The sequence below is a fragment of the Podarcis muralis genome, chromosome 5 (genome assembly GCF_964188315.1).
Source record: "Podarcis muralis chromosome 5, rPodMur119.hap1.1, whole genome shotgun sequence".
NCBI lineage: Eukaryota > Metazoa > Chordata > Lepidosauria > Squamata > Lacertidae > Podarcis > Podarcis muralis.
In genome coordinates, this window is record NC_135659.1 from 79,551,629 (window position 1) to 79,563,764 (window position 12,136).

Genomic DNA, 12,136 nt, shown 5'->3' on the forward strand with positions numbered 1-12,136 from the left:
TGCTGATTGGCTGGGCATTGTGTCAGTCACAAAGCCACCTCCCTTCCACCCCTCTTATCTCACTGGGCAGAGTGCTGATTGGCTGGGCATTGTGACAGTCACAAAGCCACCTCCCCTCCTCTCCTCTTATCTGGCTGGGCAGAGTGCTGACTGGCTGGCCCTTGTAGCATATACAAAGCCAAAGCACTTCCTCCAAAATCTAGTGTTCATTCCTTTTTAAAAAAATAAAATCAAATCAAAGCCTGCCTAAAGTCCCCACCCCCTCAAAACATAGCTTCAGGAATAGGTTTATGTGTCATTAGAAGAACAAAGATGTGGGGAGCGGGCGGGAAGCAGAGCAAAAAAAAGAACAAAAAAAGGCACTCAATCCAGTAGGACGGTGGTTTTTCAACCAGTCTGTCATGGCACCCTGGGGTGCCTTGATTGATGGTCAGGTGTGCCGTGGGCAACACTGACCTCTGTCCCTCTTTCCCTCCTCTGATGCCCTCTCGCATCTCTGCCTCCCCAAGGCTTGCACAGCTGTTTGTTGTACAAGCTCCCCAGGCAAATGGTGCCTCTGGGGCTGGCCAGGGAGTGATTCCAAGGCCCCTGTGGGGCAGTGTGAGGAGGCACCTCTCTTTGGGGTGGGGGGGAGCAGCTCAGAGATCAGGGGCAACGGCAGGTGCTGCACGGAGGACTCCCAAGGAGAGGGGTGAGGAGAGGAGGCCGAGGGAACACTCCACAAGGAGTATTTGAAAAAGGGTGAGAGGCTGCCAGCTCTGCAGGCAAGGGGGTGACATAACTGGGCTCCTGAGCACCACAGGGGTGCCGCAGAAAGAATGTAGTTGGTCAAGGGAGCCGTGGACCCAAAAAGGTTGAAAATCTCTGCTGTAGGAGGTACATCTGTACACTCCTACAGTTGGGGGTAAAGCCAGGACAAACCTAGAACACAGGCTGCAATGATGTAATTGAGCATTATCTATGTATTTTCCCCTGAGGCAATAATTAGGGCTTTCTGCAGATGGCTTGACAACTTTGATGCACTGTGGGGTTCTATTATTTAAGTCCCCTAAAACACTTAGCTTCTCCTGCAATTGTTGTGACATACTCTGTTGCTGGGAGAAGCTATTTTCCACAATTTGTATTTTATAAAAAGCAGTGCTCAGGCAAGTGCATTGTGGAGCTGGCAGCACCGCAGGTTGGTGGCCATTTTGGGATGTGCCCGCAAAGGAAAAAGAAGAATAAAGGAGATGAAAGAAAGGCAACCAGAACAACCCGGCGTCTCAGTTCATAATTTATCATCAAAAGAAGTTCAGGAGCAGAACACAGCTCAGAGTAATAAAAAAAAAGTCCAAAAAGAGCATGCACGTTTATCAGATAGACTTCCTCCGCAGCTGGGAGTGCTCCCGGCAGCTGGGACTATTGGACGACAGAGTGCTCCGGGGGGAAGACAAGCCAGTGTGGTCCTTACCGCCCAGGGAGACTTCCATGATTTTGTAAGAAATGGAATTGTAATATACAAGGTTGGTGTGGCAGTTGAAGGCCTCTGGTTGGGAAGGAACTGGGCTCCTGCTTAGCCGCGGCCGGTAGCACAGGCAGTTGCAGAAGGAAGGGACTCTCGTGGTGGAGCCTGAGGACTTGCCCCTCTGTCTCCCGGCCTCTTCTTGCATCAACGGCAGGAGGTTCATCTGACTTGTCCCGTCTTCGATGGGGAGCAGGAGGTCGTTCCTGCCCCGGTTCTCCTCCCGGCTGATGTAATTCCTGGCCCTCCTCAGAGACGCCCTTTCCTCTTCGTCCCGCCGCTCGTCTTCCGAGTTCATAATCAAAAACCGGAAGACGACCAAGTTGAGGAAAGCCCCGATCACCGTCAAGCCCACCAGGATGTACATGAAGCTGAAGGCGACGTAAGGGGGCTTCTTCTGCAAAGCTTCGTGCTTCTGCAAGGCCACAAAGTCTCCGAACCCAATGGTGGTCAAGGTTATGAAGCAGTAATAAAAGGCGTGGAAGAAAGTCCAGCCTTCAAAATAGGAGAAGGCGGCTGCTCCGATGCCCAGCGTCCCCATGCAGGAGAGGAAGCCCACCACCACCATGTTCTTCATGGAGACGGTTGGCTGCCTCATTCCCAGGCACCTCTTTATTTTCTTCAGCACCATTCGGACCAGGATGTTCATGCGCTCGCCAAGGCTTTGGAACATCACCAGGGTGAGGGGAATGCCGAGGATCGCATAGAACATGCAGAAAACTTTGCCAGCATCCGTTCCAGGCGCGGCATGTCCGTAACCTGTGGCAAAAGAAGAGAAAACGTAAGCATTTCTCTAGATTGCGTATTAATGAATGGAGAACCATGTCAACACAATCCTTTGTCACAGAATTATTCCCATACACCCCCAAAAAATGTTTTATTTAGTCCACTCCTCCAAGGAGCTCAGGGTGAAACACAGAAGCCCATTTTTGAACTCACAACACCCTGAGAGACAGCGAGTGGCCCAAGCATACCCAGAAAGTTTCCTGGATGAATAAGGGGACCTGAAACCAGGTCTCATGAATCCAGTTCTGTATCTCTCCTCTGATTTTGGGGGGCATTATTGTTGCTACAGGTTATTTTTCATTGGTACTGCAATTCTAATCCATTTTAATTTGTATGTTGCCCAGAGAACTCAGGTTATCAGCTGACCCAAAATATGAAATACCATATTTTTTGCTCTATAAGACTCACTTTTTCCCTCCTAAAAAGTAAGGGGAAATGTGTGTGTCTTATGGAGTGAGTGCAGGCTGCGCAGCTATCACAGAAGCCAGAACAGCAAGAGGGATTGCTGCTTTCACTGCGCAGCGATCCCTCTTGCTGTTCTGGCTTCTGAGATTCAGAATATTTTTTTCCTTGTTTTCCTACTCCAAAAACTAGGTGCGTCTTGTGGTCTGGTGCGTCTTATAGAGCGAAAAATACGGTAAGTAAATATTTGCTTTGATTGCATTATAGAGGTTCTCAAGCACATGTCCAAATTATCAGTCTGATGACCCCACATGTCCTAATTTTCAGCAGTTTTTCATATCACCCACTAGAGTCGCTTCTAATTTAATCAAGTGTAAGCTTCACTCGGTGTACTTCAGTTAGTATTGCCTTTGCTGCGCATCATCATTGAATGAAACAACTGCTCCAGGAGATAAGGTGAGCCATAGGGAAACCTGAGACTGCAGAAGGGGGAAATGTTAATGTTTGTCCATCGTCAATAGCTTCTTCCTGGGCCCCATTTTCAAAACAGTCAGATAAACAAGAAGAGAGGACCACACCGAGGTGGGTGCAATATACCCAACACCACTACAATTCCTCATGGCAGTAGTTCAGCTGCACAAGCCTGATGGAAGCTGGTAACCTCTGCAATACACAGAGGTCAAAGTATCTGGATGGACCATTACACTACAACTTGCTGTAACTGTTGTGGACAGAAGAGCCACCAAAAGCCATATTCTAGTCCCAGCAAATACAAACTCTACCATTTAAGCCTGTTTACACTCCACGAGATTAGCCCATCACACCAAACGGCCTCCAAGTAACAGATCAAAAGCCTGACTCATTAAAGAGCAATCATCTTATGTTGTTGCCATTTTGCTGAGTTATGGGATGGAAGATGTTTAATAGTAATCGACCGTTTCTTTTATTCTGAAGATTTTTGATGCAATTTTCATTGAGCTTCCAACAGATTGTTTTAGATCTCATAAACTTGCCTTGGAAATACAGATGACAGACTTTAAAAATAAATAAGGTTTAAATCATCCCTGGGAAGTCTATGACACATTGTAGCATATTTCAGTATATGAAAATATTTCTGATCCTGTATTATGATTCCTTCTGCCCTCGTCGCATCTAACAATTCATTAAAAGCTATAATAAGAAAACAGCAAAAAGTCTCTCCCTCTTGAATAATGTGAAAGAGCCAGATTTTTGCTATTCACCAAAAGACAAGCAGGGTGGGCCTCTTTGGAGGGAGAAAGAATCCCACAAACAAGGATCAAATGTTGTGTATCTGTTTGCTGTTCCTCATGCAGCCATCTCATACCTTTCTAATGTAAGCACCTGCCAAACTGCAGATGATGGAGGGTAACAGAACTCCACCTCTTGATGTTGACCTTAATTCCCGCATACGTTAGCAAACCATACACCTATGTAGGGGAATGCTGTCCATAACATAGCTGTCAAATATCTGATGCTAGACAAAGGCTAAGTCCAGGAAATGGTTTAAAGCAGCCTTTCCCTACCCTGGTGCGCTCCAGTTCTGTTGGATGACAATTCCCATCTACTGCAGCTAGCATAGCCAATGGTCACAGATGACAGCAGTTGTAGCCTAGTCTAGAAGAATGAGGGGCCTCTGCAAGCCCCTCTAACTATCAGCCTTACCCATATCGTTGGGTTACACTCCCACAAGCCCCAGTCAGCATAGTCAATGGTCAGGAATGATGGGAGTTGTAGTGGGAGGGCCACACATCAGCCACACTTGCTGTAGACTATCTGGATGGAAGCCCACCTAGAAACCACATGCAAGTTGTTTTGAGTTCAGAGGATGAGTGTGGAATAGGTGTAATAATAGGGGTGGTGCAGTTGGCTCCACATAGCATCCCTCCTGCATCTGTTGCCATGGTGACCTAGTAGTCACCAGGAAGTTTGTCTGGAGGAAGACAAGCCATGAAACCAGGTTCAGATGACAAAGCCAAAGCATGGCTTGGCTCACAGCGGTGCAGGAGCCCACACTTTCAAACGATGCTGTAGTTTGGCTTAGCATTATGTGTAAACCAGCTCACTGGGCCAATGTTTTCATTGAGCTGTCCACCATGGCCCCAAGATCTGTTAAGTCTCACCATCAACACAGACCTCAGTTATTGCTTTACAATATTTATTATTTGCCTTTTGCTGCTCATCAGAGGCCCAAGCCCAAGCCAATATACAGTCGCTAAAAATATGCGCATTTGGAATTTGGGGCCCAGTGTATATCGCTTTACACTTACATCAACCATCGCCTGCCATTTTGTTGCCCACTCACCCAAGTTCGGAAAGATCCTTTTGGAATGCTTGTAGTTTTTCCCCACCACTACCCTGTCATCTGTAGACTTGGCCACTTCACTGTTAACCCCCAACTTAAGACCACTTAGGATTGTTAAAAAACAAAGAAATCCTGGTCCCAATAGAGATCCTTGGAGGACCCCAATTCTTACAGCCCTCAATTAATGGACCTGTCCATTTATTCCTACTCTCTTCTTCCCTTTTTTTAAGCCAGTTAAAAGGTAAAGGGACCCCTGACCATTAGGTCCAGTCGTGACCAACTCTGGGGTTGCGCACTCATCTCACTCTATAGGCCGAGGGAGCCGGCGTTTGTCCGCAGACAGCTTCCAGGTCATGTGGCCAGCATGACTAAGCCGCTTGTGACGAACCAGAGCAGCACACGTAAACGCCGTTTACCTTCCTGCCGGAGCGGTACCTATTTATCTTCTTGCACTTTGACGTGCTTTTGAACTGCTAGGTTGGCAGGAGCAGGGACCGAAAAACGGGAGCTCACCCCGTCATGGGGATTCGAACTGCCGACCTTCTGATCGGCAAGCCCTAGGCTCTGTGGTTTAACCCACAGCGCCACCAGCGTCCCTTTCTTTAAGCCAGTTACCAATCCATATAAGGCCCCATCCTCTTATCCCATGACAACAACATTTACTCAGGAGCCACTTCCCCTTGCCTCATGGCAGGGACACCTCTGGGTGCCAGTTTCCTACAGCAGAGACAGTCAGCAAGAGGACAAAAGGCTGCATGCTGATGATGAGAGCATCATGCACAGCCGATGGGAGTGACACACGCGCCACAGCAATATGACGACAGCATGGCATGCCCATTTATTATGCCAGACGTCTGCAGGTCCAAAGCCAGCAGGACACTCTCCTGTTTCTTCTGGTTTACCTCGCCCCTTGTGGGAAAGTGCCATCATTGGTGCTAACTGTACTTTCCAAAGAACAGGCAGTTCAAGATGAACGCCCTGGATACAGAAAACGTGTATAGTATATATATATTTGCAGCAAATGGAGCAATTGCTTTTATAATGGGACGAGAGGGGAGCTGCTGTTGTCCTTTCTTATTGCAATGTTTAAAAGGTTCTTCCTCTACTGAGGTTCAATAAAGAACTTCATAGTTGCTCATTAAAATGAGTATTCAGGACACTAGCTCCCCAGACAGTGAATGGCATGATTGTCAGTGACCCAAAAATGCCACAGAAAGAACAGGGACAGGTCTGCCTGCTGAGTTGTTTGCTCCCTGCAGTAAGCACCCATAGGTGCTTGTTATCCATCTTCATGACCTTAACTCTTCACTGGCTATGTTCCACCTGCACTGTCAGAGGCATTGTGCCTCTGAATACTAGTGGCAAGAATCGCAGGTAAGAAGAGTGCTGGGGTGCTTGTGTCCATCTTCGCAGGCTTCCCACAGATATCTAGTTGGCTGCTGTGTGAACAGGAAGCTGGACTACATGGCCCATGGGCCTGACCCAGCAGGGATTGTCTGGAGTTCTTACATACTGACACCACATAATGCAGAGAGGCAAGGAACCTGAACCCCTATAGATGTTGTTGGACTCCCATTGGGCCAGCGGTCAGAGATTACGAGAGTTAGGTGCAGAAATTATAGGTGGTGCAGTGGCAAATGCAACAAAAGTGAGCATGAGAGGATCTTGGTTGCTTTTAATGTGGCTTTGGAACTGCCAAACCCTGTGGACACTTGGTTTTATATGGTGGCAATTTATGCTCATCTCTCAAGAAGCAAAAGTGTCCTCAAATTCACTTGCTCATTATGTAGTGGTATTGATGTGCTTGAAGAGGGTTGGATACCTGCTGAATGGGCACTGCTGGGTCTGAAGCTTGGCTGAGAAATCATGTACAGTGGTACCTCGGGTTAAGAACTTAATTCATTCTGGAGGTCCGTTCTTAACCTGAAACTGTTCTTCACCTGAGACACCACTTTAGCTAATGGGGCCTCCTGCTGCCGCCGCTCTACCACCACATGATTTCTGTTCTCATCCTGAAGCAAAGTTCTTAACCCGAGGTACTATTTCTGGGTTAGTGGAGTTTGTAACCTGAAGCGTCTGTAACCTGAAGCATTTGTAACCCGAGGTGCCACTGTATTTTGCCAAGAAAACTCTGCCCCCAATTTCAGGTGAGAGAAAGCTAGCTGTGGCTACACTGTACTGGAGACAAAGCACTCAGTACATATGTACTTGCAGGTGCCCTTCACTGTAGTTGCTCCACGTTTTCTAGGGCTGAAGCCAAGGTTGAAAGTTGACCCTGCTGATGCCCAGCCCATGTGGACTGGAGATAGCTCAAGGTCTCCTGGAGGACCCACTGATCAATTTCTGCCAGAACATCTAAAGCTTGTTGGAAGTTGGCTTCTTGCTAAGAACGATAGACTAGATGAAACTTGAGCTGGTCCAGCAAGGGACATCTTATATTCTTAAAACGAGAATGTTCTACTCATGAGGTCTTTCAACATGTTTGGAAATGACATTAAGCCAGATGCGTGGAGACAGTGCAAGATGGCACACACTGCTACCATTCCTGATCTCCTGGGCATTCAAGGGCTCTCTATGCACAGTCTACACATGCACAACCTGAGCGCATGAAGGCTGCCCCTCCCTACTGCATGGACCTTACGAAATGCAGGTTGCAGATCACACTATGGCAAAATGCATACAACCTGCATGTACATATGTTGGTTCACACACAGAACCAATGAAGGGATGGAAGTTCAGAATCAACTTCCCTTCTGCACATTTCAGCCCAGCATGGTTAACTCTGGGGTAAAAATGGCTAGGTTGACTAGGTTGACACTGGTTAAGTCTTTACTGATTGCAAAGACGAACCCCTGCATTGTACATTTAACACACATTAGTGGACCACAATGGGGATCTGGGGAGGTGGAGAAAGGGGTCAAATTGAGCAAGGCGGAAACAAGCCCACACCGACTCCTGGTCCAGGAGTGGGAAACCTGTGGCCGTCCAGATGTTGCTGGACTGGACTCCAACTCCCATCGTCCCTGGCCATTGACCATACTGGATGGGGTTGATGGGAGTTGGAGTCTAAAGACTTCCACAGGCTCTCCTGTCCCTGCCCTGGAGAGTGACAGAAGAGAGCCCGGCGCACCCAGCGATGGGTTGCTTTGGGGATCGCGCACTCACCGATGGTGGTGATGACCGTGATGGCGAAATAGAAGGAGCCGGCGAACCTCCACTGCGTGCCTGCTCGGTGCGGCTCGGCCCGCAGCGCCAGGCGCTCGAACTCGCGGTAGTCCTCGGCGGTGAAGCGGTACTTCCTCCGCAGGCCGCTGCGCTTCTGCTCCAGGAGGCGCTTGTGGCCGATCTCGGCCTCCGACTCGAGCGCATCGAAGACCGCGGCGCCCACCAGCAGGTAGGAGAAGACGCACACGATCAGCGACAGCGTGCGCAGGTTTTGCCGCTTCATGGCGAGGCCGGCCAGCCGGGCGCCGCTGCCCCGGGCACAGCGCATCAGCCGCGGGGGCGCCGCCGCCGCATGGCACCGCCGCGCGGGGAGCTGCCGGCCTCGGCGGACGACGGCCTCCTCGGAGCCCGGGGCATTCGCGGCACAGCCTCTCCCCGGAGCCCGACCACCCCGGCTCCCGCTCACATCGAGGGTCGCTTCTCGTCGCGCAAGCGGGGGCTACCGGGAGCGCCCCCCCCCGCCGGAGCCCCGGTTCCCGCGAGGCACCGGAGGCGGCTCCGTTCGTCCTCAGCGCCTCGGTGCAGCTCCCTCCTTGCGCCGATCGCAGCCACGCAGCTCCGGAGGCGAGGAAGAGGAGCCGGCGCTGCTCCCGCCGCTGCTCCCCGCGTGCTCCCGCCGCAGGGACTCGCCGGACCCGGCCACGCCTCCGCTTGCCAGCGCCGGCTGCGAGGAGGAGGGGCTGGCGGGGCCGGGGCTGGCGCGCGGGGACGGGCCACACCTACAGCGCGCTCGAGGAGAAGGCAAACGGATCGGTACTCTTCCCACGGCCGCTCTCTGAACTACCCCCTCGCCTTCTGCTCCTTTGCGCGATGCTTTTGCAGCGGGGATTTAAGACTGTCGGTTCAGGACGAGGACAAGCCCAGAAACGGGATAAGATCCTAACCTAAGAACAGCCTTCTTCTTTCTTCTTCTTTGGCGATCACTCGTAGCCGAATAAGATTGTCTTCCATAAACACGGTTTTAACAGCGAGTCCGTAAGTGACCGTGGAGGCCAATTCTGGATCCACACGTCCTTCCACAGTGAGGACATTGGTTTCCGGGCGGGAGTTGATCACGGTTTGGATTTGCCAAGCGTGCCTTCCTCTTAGCACGTTTCTCCCTTGCTTCCTGAGTGTCTTCAAAGCCTATGACACCTTTGGTAAAGGTTGTTCTTGGTTTGGTCCTCTTGCATCCTTTTAGGAAGCAGCAGAAGGCTGCTTCCTAAAAGGATGCAAGAGGACCAGACCAAGACCTCATCCTGTTCTCAGAGCCAGATCATAGAATCATAGAATTGGAAGGGACTCGAGGGTCATCTAGCCCAACTTTCTGCTATCCATGACAGATGGCTATCCAACCTCCGCTGAGAAACTTCCAAGGAAGGAGAGTCCACCACCTCTCAAGGAAGACCATTCCACCGCTGGGAAACCTGGAAGGAGGACTTCCATTTGTCTCTCAGTTTGTGATGCCCAGCATGCTGCCTTCAACAAAGGAGGTGGAACAGAGCCATTGCTGTTAGTAGCTATGGATCACATTCTCTGTGCCTTTGGCTAATATTCTTTTAAAGGCATCCAGAATTGTTGCCGTCATGAATGACATCTTGTGGATAGCTCAGTTGGTTAGAGCTTGGTGCTCCTGATAACACCAAGGCTGCAGTTTTGATGCCCATATGGGAAAGGCACATATTCCTGCCTTGGACTAGATGATCCCCAGGGTCTCTTCCTTTTTTTTTTAAATAAATTTTTTATTGAAGTTTTAACAAACACCATAGCATAAAAAGAAAAAAGAAAAGAAAAAAAAAAGGTACAAAAAATAAAACACGTATAACCTCAATTTTTACTTTCTTTAAGCTTACTTTCACGACTTCCTCATACCTTCCCTTTCTGTATTCTAATTTCAGATTCAATTTTCAGCAAATCCTTTCCCTACATTTACAATAATTTTAGTAACAAATATTTTCTTCCAATTATCCCTTACTGCTTTTAACCCCTTAATAACCAATCCAACATTTTTCTAACCTTCATTAATTTTACAATATTTTTTTTAGATACTCTTTAAACTTCTTCCAATCTTCCTGCGCCGTATCGCTTCCCTGGTCACGGATTCTGCTCGTCATTTCTGCCAGTCCCATATAGTCTATCACCTTCAGTTGCCACTCTTCCACGGTGGGTAGTTCTTGCATCTTCCAGTACTTTGCGATGAGTATTCTTGCTGCTGTTGTAGGATCCCCAGGGTCTCTTCCAACTCTACAGCTCTGTGCTTCTATGCCCTTGAGTCCCTTCCAACTCTATGATTCTAATGTTGTGACCTTTTCCAACAGGGGGAGTTGCTGTGTCCCCTTGACCATTTTGGTTTCTCCTTTCTTACACTTTTCCAGCTCTGCAATATCCTTTTCAAGGTGAGGCAACCAGGACGATACACAGTATTCCAAGTCTGGTCTCACCCTAAGAACATGAGAAGAGCCCTGCTTGGAGCAGGCCAATGGACCATCTAGGCAACACTGTGTTCTCAAAGTAGTCAACCAGATACATATGGGAAGTCCAAAAGCAACAGCTCAGTGCAACAGCAGTCTCCCACTTGTGATTCCTATCAACCCGCAAATAAATTTGCACAACATATGGATACTGGCAGTTTATTATAAACCCCTTTCCTAATCATTGCTGTCATGAAATTAACCTTTTCCACTGCTGCCTCTCACAGGGTCAACATCAGCAGTGAACTATCCTAGTCACTCGTGGCTGGTTCATGTCCCATTAGTGTATATATTAAATTAGGGTGGGTTTTGGTTTTTTTGCTCCAATGTGCATTATTTTACATTTGTTTACATTTGCCATTTTACTACCAATTCACTCAGTCTGGAGTTCTTTACAATCCCTTTCAGTTTTAACCACCTCAAACAATTTTGTATGGTCAACAAATTGGCTACCTCACATCACCTCTTAACTCTGAATTATTTCCAAACAAGTTAAAAAGCACAGGCCCAAATGTCAATCCTTGGGGGACACCACTTTGTACACCCACCCATGGACAGAACTGTTCATTTATTCCTACTCTCCACTTCTTATTTCTTAACCAGGCCATGGAGGGAAGGACCTGGCCTCTTCACCCTGCTGCTGAACTCGCTCAACTGCTGAACTCACTTGTTACCTTGATGCTTTGTCACTGGGATTGAGAGACTGCGTCAGCTGAGGCACCCCTCTTGCTCATGGAATGGACTCCTTCACTCAATTGTTTTTAAGTTTATAACCCTAGCTAGCTTTCTCCAGCTGCTAAGGCAACTAATTAGATCAGGAGGTTCTTGTTTGAAAAGCACAAGGAGGTGTGTGTCTCAACAACAGGGCTCACACAAATTCCAGTCAGGAGGCGTTTGATCAGAAGAGATAATGAGATAAAAGAAAGTGCTTCTGTCAGTATCTTTTTTTAGCCCTATGCAGGTGTTCTGATCATGTGCAAAACTGATACATCAGCAGAGATGTGCATGCTATTTTAGGAAACGAGGACATTGCATAAATACTACTAACAAAAAATACAGTTTACCCACTAGAATGGGTAGGATAGCTTCAACTATATCTTGAAGTAAGTGAACTCATGCTCACATCGCCATCTAAAGAGCTGCCCCACTTCCATAAGACCATTAAGTCCAGAGTCTAAATTTACCTAACTGCATCATTGTATCCACTAAATAAATTAGGGTTGGGCACACAATCCTCTCACTTCTTATGTGACAATAACTGGGGGGCAGGGGGTGGAATATGTTTGCAAACAGGTTCCTCCTAATTATTTTCCCAGTTATTGTCACATAAGGCCTGGCGAAATGTGAGTTACGTACTATGGTGTCTGGAAGAACAAAGCTTACTCTGCACTTCATTGATATATCAAACTAAGTGGCATCTAATGATTTTAACCCAGTAGCGAAATTACC

At 48.3% G+C, this 12,136-nt stretch overlaps 1 protein-coding gene across 1 annotated transcript; it reads right to left on the reverse strand.

Annotated features, from left to right (window-relative positions):
- Positions 1 to 1,260: 1,260 nt before the first annotated feature.
- On the reverse strand, positions 1,261 to 9,319 carry KCNK15 (potassium two pore domain channel subfamily K member 15). The gene is made up of 2 exons (XM_028735058.2): positions 8,178 to 9,319; positions 1,261 to 2,260 (listed from the first exon to the last, which is right to left on the reverse strand). Exons 1-2 carry the CDS (start codon positions 8,503 to 8,505, stop codon positions 1,353 to 1,355), a joined length of 1,236 nt encoding a protein of 411 aa, XP_028590891.2. The 5' UTR covers positions 8,506 to 9,319; the 3' UTR covers positions 1,261 to 1,352.
- Between the last annotated feature and the right edge of the window lie 2,817 nt (positions 9,320 to 12,136).

Bases quoted from the DNA above. Each gene is read 5' to 3' on its own strand.
- KCNK15 (XM_028735058.2), bottom strand. From the start codon at position 8,505: ATGCGCTGTGCCCGGGGCAGCGGCGCCCGGCTGGCCGGCCTCGCCATG. The intron at 2,261-8,177 runs GTGAGTGCGCGA...CTTTTGCCACAG, and splicing joins CACGGTCATCACCACCATCG to GTTACGGACATGCCGCGCCT.